Source organism: Silene latifolia, chromosome 11 (assembly GCF_048544455.1).
Source record: "Silene latifolia isolate original U9 population chromosome 11, ASM4854445v1, whole genome shotgun sequence".
Classification (NCBI taxonomy): Eukaryota; Viridiplantae; Streptophyta; class Magnoliopsida; order Caryophyllales; family Caryophyllaceae; genus Silene; species Silene latifolia.
This window is the reverse complement of record NC_133536.1, coordinates 196695041-196719811: the sequence shown is the minus strand read 5'-3', so window position 1 is coordinate 196719811 and position 24771 is coordinate 196695041. Positions and strand designations below refer to the sequence as shown.

Here is a 24771-nt window from a genome sequence, read left to right as displayed (position 1 = left end):
ACTCCGATAATGAAATACAAACTTACAAATGAGTTGCCGGAGGACCGCAATATCTCGGCCAAGATAAAAAGGATCGCATCAAGGTACTTGGTGTTTGAAGGAGAATTATACAGAAGGTCCGTAATAAGACCACTTTTGAAATGTGTCGGCCCAGCCGACGCGGAGCTAATTCTAACAGAGATTCACGAAGGCATCTGCGGCCATCACATGGGGGCAAGAACACTAGCCCACAAAGCTCTCCGAGCCGGCTACTTCTGGCCCACCATGCTTGAAGATTCCAGAACAAAGACCAAGAAGTGCAAAAACTGTCAGATGCATGCTCCGGTGATACATGCTCCTTCCCGGGACCTACAACCGGTGCTTAGTCCCCTTCCTTTCGCACAGTGGGGGATGGATATGCTAGGGCCGTTTCCAACGGCCTCCGGAGGAAGGAAGTTCTTGATCGTCGCCGTTGATTACTTCACCAAATGGGTTGAAGCTGTAGCTATCAGCGAAGAGCACACAGCAGCCGTCATAGAAAGGTAATGGGAAAATGTTATAACTCGTTTTGGGTTGCCCCAAGTCATGGTATTCGACCACGGCCGAGAGTTCGGAGTGACTCGATAATGAATCGGTTAGAAGAGTGGGCATCAAGTTTGCATACTCCTCCGTCTGCCACCCACAGAGCAACGGGCAGGCGGAGGCAGCCAATAAAACAATCCTCAACGGTTTGAAGAAGACAATTGAAGACCTTAAGGGAAGATGGGCCGATGAACTACCCGGCGTCCTGTGGTCCCTTCGGACCACGGAAAAGGAAGCAACGGGGTACAGCCCCTTCCACTTAGTCTACGGGTCCGAAGCAGTCCTGCCAATTGAAGCAACGGTGCCAACATTCAGAACGACTACCTTTAACCCAGTTGAAAATGAGGAAGGCCTGAAAGCCTCCCTAGATCTGGTCGAAGAAAGCCGAGATACAGCACGCCTCAACTTAGCAGTATACCAAAACCGGATGAGAAGAGCCTATAACCGAAGAGTCCACAAAAGGGACTTAAAAGTAGGAGATCTAGTCCTAAGAAAGTCGGCCGCCACCAACAAAGGAAATATTCATGGTAAATTGACGGCTAACTGGGAGGGTCCCTACAAAGTGGTTGAAGAGATGAGGCCGGGTACATACCGGCTGACAGACATGGAGGGTGTGCCTTTGATGAGCCATTGGAACACCGACAACCTAAGAAAGTACTTTGTATAGCGGCGGAGGTGTCCAAACCCATTGTGGACACCCCAACGCATGATCACAACAAATGAAGAATCACCCGAGTTTTCCATCAAAGTGCTTGTCCCCTCCATAGTTGCCACCAGGCAGTCACCCAAAGAGAAAGAAACGCTGTCGAGCCGTAACCCCGATTGCCCCGGCCAAAACCGGGAGTGACGGGGACACAACGACCGATACGCTAGAAGAAACGTATACTCAATACAGTTGAGACGCAATTCTAGCCGCCTCGGTCAACCGAAGGCCTGGCAGAGGAAGCGGTCAATATGTCTACAGATACGAACGCTGTGGAGCCGTAACCCCGATTGCCCCGGCCAAAACCGGGAGTGACGGGGACACAACGACCGATACGCTAGAAGAAACGTATACTCAGTACAGTTGAGACGCAATTCTAGCCGCCTCGGACAACCGAAGGCCTGGCAGAGGAAACAGTCAATATGTCTACAGATACGAACGCTGTCGAGCCGTAACCCCGATTGCCCCGGCCAAAACCGGGAGTGACGGGGTCACAACGACCGATACGCTAGAAGAAACGTATACTCAGTACAGTTGAGACGCAATTCTAGCCGCCTCGGTCAACCGAGGGCCTGGCAGAGTAAGCGATCAATATGTCTACAGATACGAACGCTGTCGCGCCGTAACCTCGATAACCCCGGCCAAAGCCGGGAGCGACGGGGACACAACGGTCGATACGCTAACATGTCCACAACGGCGGTTGGGAAGCGCAAATCGGACGCCTCGGCCAAGACCGAGAGTGAAAGAGGAAGCGACCAACATGCCGACATGTTTAAAAAGACGTTAAACACAGTTGAGATATGCATTCTAACTACCTCGGCCATGCCGACGGCAAAAACGAAGGCACTCAATTAATAATGCAAGAAGACAAGTGAAGGATTGTGATCAAAGCTCCGGCCAAGCCGAGGGCCAATAAGACAAACTTTATTGAAAATGATTACAAGGAGAATACAGACGACGGCCGTCCCCATAGGGATAAGCCTAAACACAACCTACCAAGAGTTTTACAACAAAACAAGGAAAAGAAAAGCAAAATATTACAAACATATCATTTGAAGCGCCAAAAGATGGCAGGGAGGAAAGGCTCAACAGTTGGCCCCCGAACAGCTAAAGCTATCCGAGATGTCGGGTGAGTCTGGTGACGACCGCCCGTCTCCCTATGCCTATTCGTTTCGCCCTCCATCTCCAGGTAGCAAGAAAGATCTTCGGTGGCCGGCTCGGGAGAAGGCTTGACATTTTCAAGTGCCTTTAGCCTCTCGGCCTCCTCTTGGGCCTCCTTCATCTTTGCATCATAGGCCGCCTTGGCCTCGCCTATCCGAGCCGCCTTCGCCGCCTCCGCCTTCTCCTCAGCCGCCTGTTTCCGCAAAGATCGGCCATCTCATCCGAAGCTGGTCAAATTTATCCCACGGGAAGGAGCCTTCGGGAAGAGCTTGATTGCCTCCCCGGTCGCCTCCTCGGCCTGGTCCCGGAATTGGGCGCACATTTTAGGGATAAGCTCAGTTTGAAGCATCTCAATATCCTTCTCCTTCTGAGCAAGGATAGCCCTTGTGTCCCTGTGCGCCTCCGACTGGGCATGGAACAGATCCTTCCACTCTTCCCTTTTGGCAAACACGGCGTCATGAGCGCCTTTATACCTGTCCCGCTCCTCCATCAACTTGGCGGTGGCGGCATCAGCAGCCTCAACTTTGGCCCTCTCGGCCAATAGCCGCTTCTCAGTTTCCTCCTCACGATTTCGGGAAGCAAGGAGGTCCAGCTTAGCCTTCCCGGCTTCCCCCTTTGCAGCGGAGAGATCAAGCTTAAGCCGTTCGATCAATGGCCCAGTTTGGGCCATGGCCTTTTCTTGCTCCATAATGTGGGAGCCGGCTAGTTGAGTCCACTTCGCCAGCCTCTTGCATATTTTCGTACCCTCTGCCACAAGCTCGGTGGGGGGAATCTTCTGAAGCAAGGAGTCAGCGGTGGCACTTCTATCGCCCGCCTTCTCGGTCGTTTCGTAGCCGCCGCTCGGTGAGAACGGCGATCGCCGACGGCGGATCTACAAAAAATTTACACAGAGCATCCATGTCAACATGCACTGACACATCAGAGAGTCTGTCATCGGGAATGTCCAACGAACCAGCTAAGTCTGAACCGCAAGTTAGATCCGTATCAGTCTGGACCCTCTTGAATGGAGGGTCGGCTGAGTCATTCTTCTCCCCGGCAACGGTGGAAGCAGGCGGTGGCTCCTTTCTCTTATTTGGAGGAGGAGGGCCCCTCGCAACGGTCACCACCTCCCCAGAGATATCGACGACCTCCACATGCTCCTTCTGAACCGCTGGGGTCGAAGAGGGAGTTGGCACAGACGCCGTCGCCAACCTGGACGCTGCCTTCTTTGTTCTCTTCGGCACGCCTCCGAGAACCCGTACTTGGGCCGCCGCCGGATCCAGTGTCTTCAGCTGCTTGTCCATGAGTTCGTTGGGAGCCAGTCTACGATCACGCGCGTCAGTCGTAGGATGTCGCTGAACGACCTTCCCGTCCTTATCAAGCCCTAACCTCTTCAAGGTCCTCTCAGACAGATCCTGGCCAAACCGGTCTGCAAGAAATCAAACAAGAGTTACATAAAAGAAGTAAAACAAAGCTCTAAAACAGGAGCATAACAGGCAAAGATGGGCCTCACACCGACCCCACTCACCCTGGTTGAGGGCCGGTATGAGGCCGACGCGGCAAAGCAGCTCATCCTGAAGAATAATCTGAGTCGGGGGCACCCATCCCTTCTCAGCATCAAACAGCTGCATCGCCCGCTTCTCATCCGCAGTAAGAGGGACCATCGAAGCGTCCATCTTCAGCTTACCCCGGGTGACCCATTTGTCGTGCTCTGCCTTACTCTCACACCGCAAATTAACTTGGTGCTGGAAGGACCGGGGCAGCGGATAGTCATCTGGCACTTCGACATACACCCATCGCCCCTTCCAGTCCTTACAGGAAGAGAGCTTATCAACGGAGACGTAGCCCGGCTCCATCTGCACGCTGTACCACCCCACTTTACCGGAGATTGACGGTCGAAGATGATGGAGTCGGCGGAATAAGTTAACTGTTGGGGTCTCCCCCCTAAAGAGACAGAGCCACACAAAGCCGACTATCGTCCTAATGGCCAACGGATGCAGTTGGGCCACAGCGACGTTCATAGCTTTGATGATGGCCATGACGTATTCATTCAAAGGAAACCGGAGCCCATACTCCAGGTGCCTGATATATACGCCGATATGACCCGGGGGAGGGCAACAGACCGCCTGACCCTCCTCGGGGATAACAATTTTGTACCCCTCACCGAAGGAGAAATGACCCCCGAAAAGAGTTCCACCGGAGCAACTGGCGAATTTATTGGTCCAGGCACGGTCAAGACCAGTCATGCAGGCCTCGCCGTGATCCAGGATATGCGGCCTCTTACCATCAGAAGGAGTCCTCTCATCATCACCATCGTCATCATCAACATCCTCATCCTCCCATTCCTCCAAAATTTGTGGATCAACTTCGGGAGAAGGAGACCTAGGACCCCCGGACCTTAGCGGGATGGCGTCTAATACCCCTCCTCATCAGGACGCGACGGGGAACCCCCCGGCGCACGGTTACTAGGTCCGGCATCAGCAGAAGACATGTTCACAACAAATAAACTTTACAATTAAAAGTTGGAAATTTTGTTTGTTTACCTTGAAGAAAAACACTAGCCGAGGTGACAACTCTGAAAATTGGAAGAAAAAGAAGCCCTTGAAAGTTTAGAGAGAAGAAAATTTTGGAGAGAATGAAATTGGTGGCCAATTTCAGGGACTAACTGCCCTATTTATAGGGAAAAGCCCATGAAGATGGACCAATCAGGGCACAGCCCATGAAGCATCAGCCAATCAGCGAACAGACACGTGTCGGACATGCAACCACGGAATGTCAATCGTTGTAACAGTTGAACGTCAATCAATGCAACAGTGACCAAGCGTCTTCAACACGCCCATTCATATCTCCTTGCCTATTCATCTTCCTCAACGAATTCCTAAGTATCTGTTCTCCGCCAGCCACATGATCAACCAAGCTAGGTAGCACCCGGCCGGGGGCAATCAAAAACAACCGGCACTCTCAACCCTGGTCTCGGCCAGCGTCACTTTCTTTTCCACATCGGATGCCCTTTACACGTCCATGTGGAGGGGGGATATGGTACGGCCTAAGCAGAAGAAGTCGATGCAGTAGAAGAAGCCGATGCAGAAAAATTTTTGCAAATTACTTGCGCAGAATATACGCTCAACATACATCGGAGCCCATACCACGGCATAGACTACGCTGGGGGCAAATTGATGGGGCATATTCTGCACCGCTGACCAAGTCAACATATTGAGCAAGGTCAAAGACATCCACAGCAAGTCAACGACTTAGACAGCCTAGCCGATGCAGCCCATCGGCCTGTCACCTGGGTCTCGGCATGGCAACCAGCCAGCCGGGGCACACATCCGCGTACTCATATCCAAGACCCCTCGGCCGGCCTGCCATGGGTCCATCGGCCGAGGGTAGAACGGTCTTTCCACCTGCTAGCCACTTGGCCACTTGGCCACTACGTGACAAAAGGTGAAAGTCTATAAATACTCCTCAACCCTCATTGAGGAAATGATCCACAATTTAACCTAAGAATCACTATTCATCTGGTAATATCTTCCTTATCTCTCTACAACATATACTTCGCCAAGTAACAACAACTTCTCTCTAAGTTTACTGACTTGAGCGTCGGAGTGAGTTCGCTCGGTCACCAGCCGAGCCTTCAGTTTGTTCATCGTTTCAGGAGACCGAAAGGAGGATTCAAGCTAAGACATCATTCTACAAGCTACGAGTGGTGACAAATATCTGCTCTGGAATTACACCCGGAACATGTTCAATTCAGCAAAATTAAGTGCAAAATAGTAGGACCTTAGAGTATTATAACATCATAATATTCATAAACATAGGATATTACAAGTATGCCCTTGCATCATCCGGGCATTAAATCTAGTTCCCTAATAAAGTTAAGAAAAAGCTAAACTATAATTTTAATTGATTCATATAATTAGTATATTTTTTTTATTTTATTTCAAGCTATTTTCAATTTCCAGCTTAGTTAGGGGTAACTTTCCTAAAAAAAAATAAAGAAAAGGAAATCATAATTTGAGTTAAGGAAAAGAAGAACCGTATTAGCTAAAAAAAAAAAAAAAAAAAAATAAAAAAAGGTTGTTGAAGTGTTGAACAGAACAAGAATCATATCTCTACCCTCTAACAGTCTAACACACAGCATACCTTGTTCCATAATCTTCAGGTTTGGTTTCCTCTTTCACTTCTTGTGTTGGTAATATTATTAAGCTGTTTAATTGATCCGTCTCTGTTTAATCGTGTTGAATAATTGTGTTTAGTAAATTTGCTTCACTTCATGCATGTTTCCTTTTGTTTATTTTACTCTCCTGTTTATATTCCTTTGTGATCTTTCAATTCTATTGCTGTTAGTAGATACCCGCCAACATATGTCATATGTCTGTTACCTTAATTTTACCGTCATGTTGTTAGATAGTAGACAAGCTTCTCTGTCTTTATTCCTATTTATCAATATTATTTTTGTTATTCATATTACTGTCCTATTTATCACTTCATGATTGTTTTTTTTTTTTGTTTGCAAGATCATGGCTGCTAATGATTGGTCGACATTGCCTCTTGATCTTCTTGGTGCCATTGCGATGAAGTTGGAAACTTTAGATGATTTTATTTATTTTTCAGCGGTATGTCACTCTTGGAATCGTGTTTCATCCTTAATAAAGCACCAGTGGAGGCCGACAGTGCCATGGCTTTTACTAGCTGAAAACACTAGCAATAATCCACATTGTGTACGGAAGATTTTTAATCCTAGTAATAATAAGTGTTACAAATTGAATCTCCCTGAGATTTTTGGAGCAAAGTGTTGGGGTTCAGACTATGGTTGGATTGCAATGGTTGACCGTAAGCTTGATGTACGCTTGTTCAATCCAATCACTAAGGCTGAAATTCGCTTCCCATCTGCGGAAACCATCCCAAATCGACGCCCATATGATGAAGAGGTCGATGAGGATGAAGAAGATTATATTAGTTGGTTTTTGGAGTTGTATATGAAGAAGCTCATTGTGCTCAAAGTGTCTCAAAATGAGTTTGTTATTCTAGTAATTTATCATTCCTTCGGTCACCTAGCTTTTGCTAAACCGGGGGATAAATCGTGGACATCAGTATTCGTCAAGAAAGGTCATGGTTGTAGGATGTTTGATGTCATGGCTATGAACGGTTATGTATTTGCTTTGTATAGTAATGCATCGCTTGTATATTGGAATATCGAGGACTTCCAGGGTTATGAGCTTGTAAAGCCAATGGATTATTTGTCAAGTGAATTGCAAATGTCAAGAAAATATCATTTGCTTCCGTTCATACATGGGATATCTAAACTATATTTGGTGGAATCGGATTGTGATCTCCTCCTGGTGTTACGATTCAAGGAATCCATGTCAGATGACCATCCTGACATTTATGAAACAGTTGGTTTTTCGGTCTATAGACTGGATCCTAAAGACAGAAGATGGGAAGAAATTAAAGATCATGCGACATTGTTTGTAGGTGTTCATTCTGCCATGTCCGTTTCGGCCAAAAGTTTGCAACCCAACTGTATATATTTCACCGATGATGAATTTGAGCAGTGTAAATCGAGGACCGAGCTTGGTCAACCTGATATGGGTGTTTATGACATAAAATGTGAGGAAAAATGGCGATTTTATGAAGGAGATGACATCCGCTCCGCATATTGTACACCAACTTGGTTTATTCCTCAACTTCAAATTATTGGAAGTGACAGACAGTCAAATTTTAGGCCATGATACCGCGTGCTGATCATGTTATAAGATGTATTGAAGTCTGCTACATCAGAGATTCAGAGCATATTCGCAAATGATACAGCATGCCGATCATGATACCATATAAAATAAAAATAAAATAAAAAGTCATTCTTCCGTGTCATTCATTTGTTTACCTTTGATTAAAATCCGTCTCCCAAAAATAAAATAAAAAAGTTAAAACAAATGAATGGGACGAATGGAGAATAGATGAACTTAAGATACTAGGAAATGAAGAACACAGTCAGTGGGATTTTGAATTGAATGATTGATACAAAGAAACCCGATTTCTTAATCACTAACACATCATTAAGCAGAATCATCTTAATATATACTTTAACAAACCCGATTTCTTAATCACTTAAATTTTAGGCCATGATACCGCATGCCGATCATGTTTGGACTTTCTGAAGTATCGATTTGTATTTCCGTATTTATTTGGTTGTGTTTTTTTTTTTCTAATTATGATTATATCAAGGTTTATGCAAATATAGATCTTATTTTTTATGGAAAGCGATAGGGCGTCACCTGGTGGTACCGAATATCAGCGTCACCACAATAAAAGAAAAAAAAAGAAAAAATTTAGTTTTTGCGCTAAATGTTTAAAGGTAGATATGTAATTTTATGTCTATTCAATATCTAAATTAACAAAAATCTAAATAAATTAAATTGTATCTATAATATTTTAGATCAAAATAATTTATTTGATAGTAACCTAATTTACCCAAAATTAATTTTATCGGTAATTTTTATTTCATCATCTTGGTTCGTTTTTCATTTATAAGCGAACAAAAGAGAAATACGATATGATCGTCGGTATAAATTCTGGAATTGTGATAAGTAACAAATGGGTTCTCTTAATTTAACATGTCTTGCCCATGAATCAAATAAGAACTCTAGTACTCAATAATAGGAATATTTATAATAGTTGGGCCTCAACCATCACTGGGTTCAAATCCTGGCAACCTCAAAACTCCTCAAAACTCGAAGTGGAAACCAACCCAGGGGTTCAAATCTTATCTATATTAATACAAAAGACAATACTCAATCCTCAGCGCGCCACGTCATTAATGCAGGGTTTTTTTTTTTGGAAATTCATGTTATGGTGGGACCCGTGAGTGTGCAATGTATTTATTTCTTCAGATTTTCGTCTTTTCAGACATGCGATAAATTCCGTCTTACAACAAATTTTATGAAATAATATTATGAAAAAATTCTATGAATTAATATTATGAAATAATTTTATATATTCCGTGTAAATAAAATTAATAACATATACGCATAATGAATTACAATTGCGAGTAAATGAAATTGAATTACATAATTTTTAAAACAAAATTACATAATACTCCGTAATAAAATTACATAATTTCAAGAAGGAATAACATTTATATACGGGATCGAACATAAAACGCAAATGAATTATATACATATATGTTAAAGTTGATTATATTAGATTATATTTCTTTTATTCGGATGTAAAGTTTTTTATGTATGCAATTTTTATTTATAAGAGTAAATTACGTTATTTCCTTATAAACCAGTGTATGTGAACACGTGTTTGTAACAAATTTAAACATAAATTATGTAGATCGTAGATTTAAACCAACTAGATAAGTACAATAGAAATGCAAAAACAAATATACATTCAAAAACATTAATACTGGCTCAAATACATACCCGTGCAATTTTGCACGGGTTTAAAACTAGTAGGAATATTTATAATAGCAACCATGACTTTAAGGTTTTTTGTTTGTTTTTTTTTTTTTTTTTTTTTGGTTGAGATTATTCATCTATCACTCAATGAAGCAGCGAAGATGACGAATTCGAGGAGTCTCCAAATTTCATGTCTAGTTTTGATCTAAGGACGGATGCCCATCGAAGAACACCCGTTACTGCTATGAGTATTACTCAAGAACTCCTTGGCGAATCAAGTACAGAATTGCATGCATCTTAAAGCACCATGTATACAAACGCAGCACTGTTTTGGTTGTTGTAAGCCCTCCACAAAAAGTGGCAAAACTTAGTAAAATTCGACTGATTCTTCATCAGTTTACAATTAATTATAACTAGTTTTAAACCCGTGCAAAATTGCACGGGTATGTATTTGGGCCAGTATTAATGTTTTCACAAATTCTCGTTTTAGGCGGACACTTTTGGTCTTATTTGTCAGACGGATAAAATGTTGTCATTTTTTAAGAAAATGTAACCAATTAATTCACAAAATGTTATGACTAGAGGTGTCATTTTTTACCCTGAAAATGATGTGAACAATAATGGTAACATGTTATCAAAAAATAACAACATTTTATTGTAAAATGATGACATGTTACCCGTCTTATTTCAGACCAAAAGCAATGGTCTTAAGAAAAACGGACCGGTTTTCACAAATTCTTGTTTCAGGCGGACACTTTTGGTCTTATTTGTCAGACGGATAAAATGTTGCCATTTTTTAAGAAAATGTAACCAATTAATTCACAAAATGTTATGACTAGAGGTGTCATTTTTTACCCTGAAAATGATGTGAACAATAATGGTAACATGTTATCAGAAAATAACAACATTTTATTGTAAAATGATGACATGTTACCCGTCTTATTTCAGACCAAAAGCAATGGTCTTAAGGAAAACGGACTTGTAATGTTTTTGGATGTATATTTGTTTTTGCATTTCTAAAAACAACATATTTTAAAGTTTTTCGACTGTTAACTTATCGTGTTGTTATTATTAAAAAAATATTTATTACAACAACTGTGAATTATTTATTAAAAAAAAATTTATTAAAAAATTTTTAATCACTTGTAAATTAAATTAAAATTTATTTGTTTTTTTAGAGTAAAAAAAAATTAAAATTTGCTTTAAATGCTAGTTGAAGACTAAATTAACTCAGTTGCCTATCATTGTCACCTACCATTTTTCGGTGTCTTGATGGTGATAGTTAAGTTGCCGAGTTTTATATTTCAAGTAAATACTCCGTTATGATTGATTTTTTAAACAAAATTTTTTTTACCATGTAGTTTTAAAAAATTATGTTGTTATGTTGTTGCTGCATGGTACAATAATATTAACCAAAATACATGAATATTTTATACTCCAAGTAAATACTCCATCAAGAATTATTTTTTAAACAAAAATTATTGTACCATGTAGTTTTAAAAAATTATGTATATAATTTATTTGCATTTTATGTTCTATCCCGTATATAAATGTAATTCCTTCTCATAATTATGTAATTTTATTATTATTTAATTTTGTTTTAAAAATTATGTAATTCAATTTCATTTACTCCCATTTGTAATTCATTCTGCGTATATGTTATTAATTTAATTTACACGGAATGTATAAAATTATTTCATAATATTAATTCATAGAATTTTTTCATAATATTATTTCGTAGAATTTGTTGCAAGACGGAATTTATCGCATATTTGAAAAGACGGAAATCTGAAGAAATAAATACATTGCACACTAACGGGTCCCACCATAACATGAATTTCCAGAAAAAAAAAAAAAAAAAAAAAAAAAAAGAGGTTGCATTAATGACGTGGCGCGTTGAGGATTGAGTATTGTCTTTTGTATTAATATAGATAAGATTAGTTATACAATTTTAAGTTCCCAAACTATCCCTTTCTACTAATTAATTTAAAATTTATAATTTAGAGGTGGAAAATGAAAATACCTATTTAATTTATTACAATGTTCGTATTTAAATTACTACTCCCTCCTATTCTCAATAACTCTCCCTATTCATGGAGGGCACGGGAATTAAGGGAGAGAGTATTATATGGTAAAGTACTGTAGTGGGGGTAGGAGATTGGAGAGAGGGAAGGTATTGTGTGATATTATTGTGGGATGAGGTGATTAAAATAAGTATTGTTGTGGGGTAATGTGATTAAAATAAGATAAAGTATGGGTATTGTGGGATAATGTTGTGGGGTGGGGTGATTAAAATAAGTATAAAAGTTTGCCAAATAAGGAAATAGGGAGAGTATTGTGAATAGATGAAAAAAGAAATAGGGAGAGTTATTGAGAATATGAGGGAGTATTTCCATATTTATTCAGTTTATAGAACGTGGATGCTGTTAAAATGAATGATTTTTTTCTCAATAATCAGAGATCAATAAAAACAAATCAAATGTTTTAAACTTTTACAGATATGAGATTTTGTACAGTCACACATTGCGGCCATATATCCTATAATCTTGCAATCGATACTTATAATAAAGGTCCTCCCGTTGCAAATGGTTCACACTCGTGTGTTTCTTGTATTTTCGAGTACCTAGGGAGTGTCGGAGCCTCCCTTCCCCCTTCTTTGATGAACAATGCTAAAAGGCGTATTTCTTATAAGTGCCAGAGCTAAGATTTTAAGTCAGCAGGGGCGAAAGATTTCAACGGGGTTGAAGGGGTAATAATATAAGGCAACCAAAATTTTCGAAAATTTTAAATAAAAATTTCAAAATTTTAAACGCTGGGGAGGGCGAGGCGAGCACCCCTGCTAACCACTGTTTCTTACGCTACTCAGCGGGCGAATAGGCTACAATGAAACATTTAGTGCATGTCAGAACAAAAAATTTATCCTTATCAGGTGTTTTTCACATAAAATGTTTTCCAAACTACATACATCGGGGTTCATTAAATTCTTGTTCATGACAAATATTTCTCAAATTCACATCATTATACTCTTTTCGGATTACGTCAAATGCCATCAAAGTTATTCAAAAAATTATTTCAAGTCCTAATCGAAAATACTCCTTACATCTCCACAATTTTATCGTTCAGCTAGTCTTGCTTGTGATAGGTTAATCTCGTCACAAGTTTGTGACCTCTTATAAAAAGGGGAGGGGACAAGGTGAGGTATCCCCATGTGCTTCTCACTCATCTTTTAATGGGCATTTTGTGAGAGGAAACGGTATCCGTCACAAGCTTATGACGGATATCGCCCGTTTTCAATGAGATTTTGTGTATCAGTGTATGATAATATCACTCAATTTTGCAGCATCAAAGTTACCAACTGCCTGCATCCCACTGTCTCACGTGAGTAATTTCCTTTCCTAATTACATTTTTGCAGATTAATTCAATATTCTCAATTTATGATCATTGATTCTTGATTTAATGTCTTCTTATTTGAATTCCCGTCTCTTTAATTACTATCCTTTTATTATGAATTCAGCTATTCTTACATGTGACGAAAAGTAATTTGTTACATCTCACAACCACATCCCCTTTTTTAAATTATTTGATAATACTCTGTAGTAATTTCTTCAAACTCTAATTTTATTCGTAATCCGTGGAAGTGGCAAATAAGCTCTATATGTTTAACTCTGTGTGCAAATTAGCCCCATAACTCTTATTTGGTGCAAATTAACCTCATAAGTTATACACTGTGAAAACATGAAGTAGGAAGCCATTGTTGTATGAAGCTTTGATGATTGATATGATTTGATTAGAGAGAGAAAGTTGTTGTAGAAAGAGAGTAAATAAACTGTGAGTTGTATATTGATTATGAATGAATAATTAGTTACAGTTTGTGTTTCTTCTTTATATACAAATGTACAGTGTACTAACTAACATATGCCAAGTCATCGATCCATGTCAATCCATATGCTTGCTTGTGATTGGTTGTGATTTGTCATCAACCAACACCTCAGCCTTCCTTATTCTCACATCCCCCCTCAAGTTGGGATCTGTTGATAAAAAGTGTAAACCCAACTTGGAGGCAAAACACATGTCCGAGAGTGCCCCAAAGTGGCTTAGTCAAGAGGTCACTAGTTGTAAATGGGTTCGAGATGAGTGGAAATGAAACCTTCTTGTATCTTGTCACGGACATAATGACAATCAATGTTGATATGTTTGGTCCTCTCATGGAAGACTGGATTGGATGCGATATGAAGGGCAGCTTTGTTGTCGCAAAATAGAGGTATAGGTACAGGGTATAGACACCCTAAAATCAGAAAGCAAGCCATACAACCAGGTTAGCTCTCCAGCAGTGTATGACATCGCCCTGTACTCAGATTCTGCCGATGATTTGGAGACAGTTTTCTGTTTCTTGGTTTTCCAGGAAACCAAGGAATTCCCTAAGAAGATGCATTGACCTGTGACAGATCTGCAAGAAGTTTGGCAACTGCCCCAGTCAGCATCACAATAACCCGTGAGCATTAAATCACTGGTGCTAGGGTAAAATAAAGCTGCTGATGCAGTCCCCTTCAAATAACGCAGAACATGGACAGCAGCTTGCAGATGAGGCTCTCGAGGAGAGCTAAGAAATTGACTGAGATGCTGAGTAGCATACGACAGATCTGGCCTTGTGAGGTTAAGGTAGAGTAATTTCCCAATAATGCATCTGTAACTCTCAGGATCAGGAAGTAAAGCTCCTTGATCAATGCTCAACTGCAAGCCTTTTGGCAAAGGAAATGGTGCTGTCTTACAGTTTGTCATACCAGCACCTGTGAGTAAATCCTGAACATATTTTTGTTGATTTAAGAGTATACCTTCAGAGTTTCTGGTAACTTCTAAACCCAGAAAATAACGAATGTCTCCAAGATCTTTGATAGTAAAAGTAGCATGTAATTTGGTCTTGAGAAAATCCAAAAAACATTTGTCTGTCCCAGTTAAGAGCAAGTCATCCACATAGACCAACACTATGGATATTTTGCCATGGAGTTCTCTAGTGAACAAAGAATAATCATATTTGGACTGTAGGAACCCCAAAGAGAGTAACAACTTGGTCAAAGCAATATTCCATTGACGAGAAGCTTGCTTCAACCCATATAAGGATTTCTTCAAATGGCATACTTGACCTGCTGAAGCACCTGAATAGCCCTCAGGTGGTGTCATATAGACCAACTCATCCAAAAAACCATGCAAAAAAGCATTGTTGATGTCTAATTGAGAGATGGGCCATTGTCTAATGGAGGCAACAGCTAAAAGAACTCTCACAGTAGTAAACTTAGCTACAGGAGAAAAAGTAGCCTTGTAATCTTTCCCTTTGACTTGATTATACCCCTTGGCCACAAGTCTAGCCTTGTACCTTTCAACCGTGCCATCTGGGTTATACTTGATTTTGTATACCCATTTGGACCCTATGGGTTTGTGTCCTGATGGAAGGTTAGTAACTACCCAAGTGCCATTTTTCTCTAAAGCTTCAAGCTCTTTGGACATGGCAGATACCCACAAGGGATCTTGCTTTGCCTGCTTATATGTGGTAGGCTCCAAGGTCCTCATTACATTGTTGACAGAATGAACCATATGAGCAGGATAGGTAGTAGGATCAAGAAGAAAGAAATTGCTATCAGAAGCAGCATTCCCAAAGATGAGAGACAGAAAGAGTGGGACAAACAAAATCCTTAAGCCATGAAGGAGTAGATCTCATCCTGTGTGACTGTCTGGGATTAGGCAGAGAACTTTCCTCAGACACAACAGAGGGAGTGTGAGTATGAACAGCAGAACCATCAGTAAAACCAACATTGAGTGGTGATGCTGACACAGTAGGAGAAATAGGATTATTATCATTATCATTGTGATTATTATCATTAGGATTGATATTGTTACTAGTATTTTGTATCTCATTTGAAATGGTAGAAGGAATATTATGTGTTTCATAAGGGAGGTCCTCAGCTGTGTCAGGAAAGAAATCCAGGTGAGGAACTTGTTGTGACTGAGTTGGTGGTTTTGATTTATATGGAAAGATGTGTTCTTGAAAGACCACATCCCTACTAATTATGATTTTTTGATTTTCTAAGTCAAAAAGTTTATAACCCTTTTGCCCATGAGGATATCCTATGAATATGCATCTCTTGCCCTTTGACTGAAACTTATCCCTCTGACGTCTTGGAATGAGTGCAAAACATTGACAGCCTATGGTCCTGAGATGCTCATAAGCAGGTTGACATCCCAGCAACATTTCATAGGGAGTCTTCCAAGACAAAAGATTAACAGGAAGCCTATTAATGACATGAGTGGCTGCTAGCAAGCAATCACCCCAGAATCTCTTAGGGAGATTGGCATAGAGCATCATGGCCCTAGCTGTTTCAACCAAGTGTCTATGTTTCCTCTCAACTCTCCCATTTTGTTGAGGGACACCTGGCACACTTTTCTGATGTAGGACTCCTCTAGCAGCAAATAAATCCAAGCAAGCACTTTGAATGATTTCAGTACCATTATCACTTCTAACTAGCTTTATAATTTTGTTAAACTGTGTGGTAACTTGATTGAAGAAAGTTTCTATGGTCTTGCTAACAATGGTCTTGTCTTGTAATAAAAAGGTCCATGTGACCCTAGTGTGGTCATCCACAATAGTCAAAAAGTAGTGTGCCCTAGTAAGAGAGGGTACTTTATAAGGTCCCCACAAGTCTATGTGAATAAGGCCAAAAGACTCATGAGCTCTAGAGTAGTCCCTTTCAAAGGGTAATTTGTGTAATTTTGCCATGATACAGACATCACAAGAATAGGACTTTAAATCTGAGTCTTTCATTCCAGTAATAAGTTTCATCTTTGCATAGGAAGTATGACCCAAACGAGCATGCATAAGCTCAACAGCACTATGTGCTTTACACCTATCTTCACTATTACAAAGAAGACAATGAACATCAGACTGACCTACATCAGTACTCATAGCATGGACAAGACTATTCTTATCTGCACTACTAGCAAAAGACACTTTATTATGTGTAGGAGAAAAAGAACTGGGAACAGACTGGTGCACAAACTTGTGCTGGAACTTGTAGAGACCTCCATCTTTGTGCCCTACAGCTAAGATGTGGTCTTCATGGTCCTGTATCACACAGTTAAAGGCATTAAACTGAATGACCAGGTTGTTATGAGAAATCAACTTTCCTATGGAAAGTAAATTATGCTTAAAGTCTGGAATGTATAAGACTTCAAGTAAGGTGATGTTTGGATTGATTTTGACAGTCCCTACATAATGCACAGATTTGGTTGAGCCATCAGGAAGACCAACAAGAACAGGAGCACCCAATTTCCTTATATTGGTAAACAAATGATTTTGAGATGACATGTGGTCAGAGGCCCCTGAGTCTAGGATCCACTCAATATCAGTATTACTTAATGTTGGAGACTTAACAACATTTGAGGCAAGAATTTTACCTGCAAAATTAACAGCAGCAGCTGAATAATCAGCTGATCCATTAAGTCTCGCTTGCATAGCATTAAGAACCTGATCACAAACAGCATTCACCAGATCTTTGTCAAACTTGCTGTGACCATTGTAATGATGAGAAGATCCTGAACCTTGCGCCTGCTGCAGAAACTGTTTCTGATCCAAATCAAACGGCATATCTTCATGTACTTCAGCATTGTGTGCCGAGATATGATTGTTATACGGCCTCTGCTTCTTGTACTTAGATTGTCCTCCAACTTGACCTGATGATCCACCATTTCTTGCCAAGTAACTTAACCTCTGATCTTCATTGAGATCCCAGCAAGAATCAATAGTGTGACCTTTCTTTTTGCAGTGGGGACACCATCGCTCCTCATACTTAGGCTTTTTACCATCCCTTCTCCAAACATTCCAGTTACCTTTATTGGAGCCAGGTCGACTGACAGCAAGGGCACTAGCATCTTGCACAGGCTGATTACTGATAGAAATGGACTTTTGGCTTTCAACTTGTTGAACAAATGAATAAACCTTGTTAACAGTAGGAAGAGGATCCATAGAAAGGATATTCGTCTTCAGAGTGTCAAATGTGTCATTCAATCCCATAAGAAACATTAAGACCTTCTCTCGTGAAGCAGAATCAACAATCTTCTTCAAAATGTTGCAGGTGCATTTACCACAAGTACATTCTGGTATTCCTTCGATCTCATCAATTTCATCCCAACGTCTTTTCAGCTGATTGTAATACTCCACAACAGAAGTAGAATCTTGACCTAGATTACGCAATTCCTTTTTCAATTGAAATAGCAAAGGCGCATTTGATTGACCGTACCTCTCCTGAATATCATTCCACAACTGTTTTGCTGATTTTGCAGAAAGAAAACCACTCTTAACTTCAGGAGTCATTGAGCTAAGAATCCAGCACCGGATCATATAATCGCAACGTTTCCACGTTGTGTACTTGTCAGATGTAAGCTCAGGCTCAGTGATTGCACCATTGATAAAACCTTCTTTGTTTTTCGATCCAAGAGCAAGTAGAACTCCTCGATTCCAATTGATGAAATCCTTGCCATTGAAAGGCGAATTAACAAGCGACATTGAAGGATGATCAGAGGAAGACAGAAAAAGCGGTTCATCGTAAGGATTACGATAAGGTGATTGATCAACAGATTCAGATTGAGGCATTTTTGAAGGAAAAACTTATTTTTGTGATTTTGTGTAAAAATTGATCAAAACAATTTGAAATACTATGAAATCAAGCGAAAAATTGACGAAAATTGTTCGCGAATGATGTAATTGGAAAATAATGAAATGCGGATCAAGAGACAGGACTTAGCCTGCTCTGATACCATGTGAAAACATGAAGTAGGAAGCCATTGTTGTATGAAGCTTTGATGATTGATATGATTTGATTAGAGAGAGAAAGTTGTTGTAGAAAGAGAGTAAATAAACTGTGAGTTGTATATTGATTATGAATGAATAATTAGTTACAGTTTGTGTTTCTTCTTTATATACAAATGTACAGTGTACTAACTAACATATGCCAAGTCATCGATCCATGTCAATCCATATGCTTGCTTGTGATTGGTTGTGATTTGTCATCAACCAACACCCTCAGCTTCCTTATTCTCACATACACAATGTACAATTAAGCCCAATTGAAGATATTCCGATCATTTTCTCACCGGAAAAAAATGACATGGCATCGAAAAGATAACTAGGATTGAGTTAGATAATAAAAAAAAATTATAATAAGAAAACTCACTTATTACCGGTTTACCACTACCTCTATTGTTGACTTGCTGTAGATATGTCCCCTCGTCGCTCCTTTCTCTCTTTCCCTAACATTTTGAGTATCATCCGCAAATCTATCAATTTACTCCATTTTTTCTCTCAATGATTTTTGTTTAGTCTAAAAGCCTCGCTTCCACATATCATTCACGATTTTATAATTGAAATTTTACTAAGTACCACCAAAAATTGAAAATAAAATTTGGGAAAATTTTTTACTCAAGTACCTAATGAAGAAGATAAATAGCCATATTAAAGTAAGAATGATGGAAAACCTTAAAGGTGTAATTATAGATACATTATTTTAATTAAAAAAAATGGTCGACACCAAACCAAAACTTAGCTCAACTTCCAGCACATCGTTCGGTAATCCGTCTCTTTATCGAAGTTTAGTAGGGGCGCTGTTATATCTTAATGTTCACTAGGCCGGATATCTTGTATGTCGTTCAACAAGTGTGTTTGCTAATGTGAAATCCCATGGAAGTGAACATCAATGCAGGTACGTCGTTAAAGGTAATATCTCACATGGCATGTGGATTGGGTCGTCCTCACTTATTTCACTCACGTCCTATACGGATGTGGAATGGGTCGGATGCCCCAACACTCACCGCTCTACAAATGGGTGTTATGTGTTGGTCCTCGGTGACAATCTTATCTCATGGGCTTCTAGATGTCAATATACCATCTCTTGCTCGAGTGCAGAAGCGGAATTCTAGGGTTTGCCAATCTTATCCGATTTGTTCGTGAAATAGTAGCTCGAGGCAAGACTCGTGTTCATCATGTGATGTCTCGATATAAAATCATTGATGTTTTCACTAAAGGTCTTCCTCTTCGACGAATTTAGAAACAATCTCAACTCTCAACCAGGCCCGTCTTTTAACAGGTACAACCTGTTCAATTGAACAGGGCCCCCAAAAATTTGGGGCCCAATCTCGGTCCAATACCATTGAAAGTGAAAAAAAAAGAAAGAAAGGAAAGCCAACGTAGGACTGTAGGAGTGTGTACTGTTTAGTATTGCTTCACTGCTGATCTCATCATTCCTTTTCCCAATACAAACTTCTTTATTTTCTTATTTCTCTCTTTTATCATCAGTCAATTAATCACACAAAGTACAAACCTTCTAAAAAAATAGACGTTGACTTTTATTTTCTACTGTAAGTTTTTATTCTTCTATAATTTCCTCAATTACTCCCAATATTCATAAATCATTAGTTCTATTACAATATTTTTCTCAATATTCATAAATCATTAGTTCTATTACAATATTTTTCTCAATTACATTGATCATAAGTTCATACTTTGTATAAAGTTTCATTTTTTGTGTTCAATATATTTTTTCTCATCATTTTATTTACAATAAATCTCTCTCATAATATATCTGTCTTAATATTAAAACGAGTTAAATAACATATTATTTGGGGTGGATAAGACAAGTCTTCTGCTAATATCTAAGCATTTTGTTTTAGTCTTATCTACGCAAATGATATGCTATTTGACCCGTCTTAAGTTTAAGATCGTCTTAAACAAGAATTTGTATTTTATGTGTATAGGCTATAAAGTATAAAGCATGATTTTTGTCAATTATTTTAAACAAAGTTTTGGACAAATTTTGTTTAGAGGAACTAATCGAAGATTTTGCTTCAAATAACGCAATTAGAGCTTTCTTATTTAAGAAATGATATTTTGTAATTGTGAACTTTACTATAATTATCGGAGAATAATTTTTGGTTTATGAGCGAAAAACTCCATATTTTTTTTCTAGATGTATTAAATTTAGGGCCCCGTTTTGATAGTTCGCACAGGGCCACGAAAATCTCCCAGACGGCCCTGCTCTCAACGTCCGAATTTCTCTCGATTTGACTCTCGGGGTGTGTGAGAATATATTTATGTTATTTCGTAAATATTGTATATTTTACTTACTCTATTTTAGAGCTGATCAAGTGTGGGCCGACCCGTTTGGCCCATCCCGCTTGACCCGCTATTTAAGCGGACTTGGGCATAAAAATATACTCCGTATTAAATTAACGGACAAAGAAAATTGGCCGCAAGAATTAATGGGCAGAAATGGACTAAGAAAAATGTCCATGGGCCGTCCTGTTAGGTCCGCTTAAAAAAAATACTTGCCTATTTTTATTAATAGTCCCTCTTATTCACAATAAACTTGCCATTCCATTTTCACACAAAAATTAAGAAAACACACTATCTCACCATATAAATAAATTTGGACCACACAAATAGATTATCCCACCATACAATTAAATTTGGACCACACAAACACTTACAAAAAAAATAGAGAAGTTACTGTGAATAGACGGAAAAGAAAATAGAAAAATTTATATTGAATATAAGTATATGACAACTTTTAACATAAAACAAATGTACATCATAAAATAATATGCTAACTATTTTTCTTAGATAATCTTAAGCAAAATGAAGTTGAGTCCAAAAAACATGTCATCACCATATTTTGTTCTTTATAATAAATACTCTCACCATCTCAATCAATAGTTATCTATTAGTTTTGACACAAAGATTAAGCAAATAAGCATAGGTGAATTTGAACCACACAAATCACTTAACCCACATGCACATGAAAAATGGCGCATAAAAAATTACCAAAAATAGAAATAGATAATTATTCAATTACACCCAAAATGGAAATAGATAACTATTGACCTGGACGAAGAGAGTAGTGTCTTTAGGATAACGAACTAGTTTTTTGTTATAATTTTGAGCCCACGAGCTCGCGAGTAGGCCTGCCTATTTTGATGGGCGGTTAAGGACAATCAAATTACACCTGCTATAATGGACACAGGCAACATTAGGCCCACCGGACAGTTTTTGTAAGCTTAGGCCTGTCCATGTCCGGCCCAAGCCCGCTCTTGACCGCCTCTGCTTTATTTGTGTTAACTAAATAATGTGCATATCCTTTGTACTCCCTCTGTCCCGATCATTTATTGTCTTATTTTATTTTGGGGTGTCTCAGTCAATTGGTGTCCTAAAGCATTTGATGAATAATATAGTCATTCACATTCAAATTGGTCTAGGTGTCATTTAGTAATTGTGCGTCTCCTCTTTCCTTGTTCTTTGTGTCAAAATCAAAGGATAACAAATGATAGGGACGAAGGGAATAATAAGCATCCAATATCTCGAAAACATCTCGACAGTTTTATTTATACTTTACGTTTGATTAATGATACAGCCGTCATGATAGTAATCTGGGTTTTCTTTAATTTTTTTTTTGTCCATATTTTCGGTGGGTTAATTTAGAGTTTGTATTTGGGGACCAAGGCACGACGGGCAGCCCAGTCACGGACTCACGGCACGTACCCGCCCCCTACTACGGTTCGAATAAAAAAAATGGACCAGTCCAAACCAAAATCTACCAGAACTGAAATTAAAATGAAGAAAAAGCTAAACTAAAATTTTGATCGATTCATATAATTAATTTATTTTTTATTTCAAACTATTATCAATTTCTAACTTAATTAGGGGTAGATATAATTGTTTCCTAAAAAAGAAAAGGAAATCATAATTTGAGTTAAAGAAAAGAAGAACCTTAAAACACCCTATAAATAGCTAATCTCACACAATTGGAAGTACATAGAATAATTGAACCGTATTAGCTCAAAAAAGAAGGAAAAAAAACACACACACACACAGCATACCTTGTTCAATAACATCTTCAGGTTTGCTTTGATCTGTGTTTTGAGATAGATTGGATTTGTTGCTATTGAATTTTTGTATAGCTAGATTGATCATGGCTAATGATGATTGGTCAACATTGCCTCTCGATCTTCTTGGTGATATTGCAATGAAGATGGATACCATAGATGATTATATTTATTTTTCAGCGGTATGTCGCTCTTGGAATCGTGCTTCATCCTTAATAAAGGAGCAGTGGAAGCCCATACGAATGCCATGGCTTTTACTAGCTGAAAACACTAGCAATAATCCACATTGTGTTCGGAAGATCTTTAATCCTAGTAATAATAAGTGTTACAAATTGAATCTCCCCGAGACTCTTGGAGCAAGGTGTTGGGGTTCAGACTATGGTTGGCTTGCGATGGTCGACCGTAAACTCAATGTACGCTTGTTCAATCCAATCACTAAGGCTGAAATTCATTTCCCATCTGCAGGAACCATCCCAGGTCTACCCCCATTTAATAAAAAAAAAGATGGGAATAAAGAAGGTTATATTAATTGGGTTTTGAGGGCTTTTTTTCTCAGGCTTATTGTGCTCAAATTGTCTGAAACTGAGTTTGTTATTGTTGTAATTCATGGTAATTTCGACCAACTAGTTTTTGCTAAACAAGGGGATCAATCGTGGACATCAATATTCGTCAAGCAAGAGATTTGTGTTAGAATGTTTGACGTCGTAGCAATGGATGGTTATATATTTGCTTTGTACAATGATGCATCACTTGTGTATTGGAATATCGAGGACTTCCGGGGTCATGAGCTTGTAAAGCCAATCGATTATTCTATACGTAACTTTGAAATGTTCAAGGACTTCAGAAGCGGGATAGGAGCGGTATATTTGGTACAATCAGGTTCTGATCTCCTTATGGTGTTCCGATTCAGGGAAGAAGTGTCGGATTCAGATGGGAATTATCATCCTGACGTTTATGAAACATTTGGTTTTTCGGTCTATAGACTGGATCCCAAAGACAGAAAATGGGAGGAAGTTAAAGATCATGCGACATTGTTTGTAGGTGGTAATTCTACAATGTCTGTTTCGGCCAAATGTTTGCAACCTAGCTGTATATATTTCACCGATGATGAAATGGATCTTTCTAGTTTGGTGAAAGAGTTTGGTGGACATGATATGGGTGTTTATGATATGAAAAGTGAGAAAAAAAGACGATTTTATGAAGGAGATGATATCCGCTCGGCATATTGTCCACCAACCTGGTTTATTCCTCAACTTTAAATTTGAATAGGGGGCATGAAATTTAGAAGTTGCATGCTGATTAAGTCATATGACATTTTGAAGTTGGCTGCATCAGAGCATATTCACAGAGCACGACGTGACTTCTACAAGAATGCAAGGTTTCAATACAAGATTGAATGTCTATGTTTAATCACAAATGTACTTTGCGAGATTATATCTAGTTGTTATTGTATTCTGTATTGGTTAAATTATTGAAATTGTCGCTGTCAGCGGTCTCTGTTTAATTGCATTGAATAACTGGATTACATACATCACTCTATTATTGAAATTGTCGCTGTCAGAGTTGTAAATAACATGGTGACATGGTGTTAATGTAATTCAAGGGCCTAGTAAAAAAGGATCTGTTGGTTCATTAGGCAGTCCACCTAATCTTCCCAACAAATAGAATAGGCAAGATCGCTTAATGTGGAACGGTGGAGAACATCGCTCTCTTATGACCACATTTTGAAGGTTGTGTTTAGTGTTTACTAATCTTTTATAAACAATAAATGTAACCTAGGATATAAACAACATTCTCACATAAAATATGTGAAAACAATCTAACTCAAACTTGAAAATGACTTGAATAAAAAAAAAATTACAATATGACAAGATCAGAAATCGTTGTGTTGAGAAACTTTTAAGAGAAAATTGACGGAAATTTTCTGATTGCAACCGGCTTTATCACAAAACTAGCTAATATAGCAAGATGACCTGACTTTCTATCTACTAAAAAAACCAAGAACAGTGATGCACATGAACCGGCATCACCGTAGACATAAC

At 39.1% G+C, this 24771-nt stretch overlaps 2 protein-coding genes across 2 annotated transcripts; both read left to right on the top strand.

The window, feature by feature from the left end:
• Positions 1-6478: 6478 nt before the first annotated feature.
• Positions 6479-8152, top strand: LOC141615283 (putative F-box protein At2g33190). Its single transcript, XM_074433702.1, has 2 exons — positions 6479-6566; positions 6922-8152. The coding sequence occupies exon 2, from the start codon at positions 6925-6927 to the stop codon at positions 8134-8136; it is 1212 nt and encodes a 403-aa protein (XP_074289803.1). The 5' UTR covers positions 6479-6566; positions 6922-6924; the 3' UTR covers positions 8137-8152.
• A 14663-nt stretch (positions 8153-22815) lies between these two features.
• On the top strand, positions 22816-23988 carry LOC141614594 (F-box protein SKIP23-like). Its single transcript, XM_074433341.1, has one exon. The coding sequence runs from the start codon at positions 22816-22818 to the stop codon at positions 23986-23988; it is 1173 nt and encodes a 390-aa protein (XP_074289442.1).
• The last annotated feature ends 783 nt before the right edge of the window (positions 23989-24771 follow it).

What these genes read in the sequence shown, in the direction of transcription:
- LOC141615283 (XM_074433702.1), top strand. Translation starts at nt 6,925, where the DNA reads ATGGCTGCTAATGATTGGTCGACATTGCCTCTTGATCTTCTTGGTGCC.
- LOC141614594 (XM_074433341.1), top strand. Translation starts at nt 22,816, where the DNA reads ATGGCTAATGATGATTGGTCAACATTGCCTCTCGATCTTCTTGGTGAT.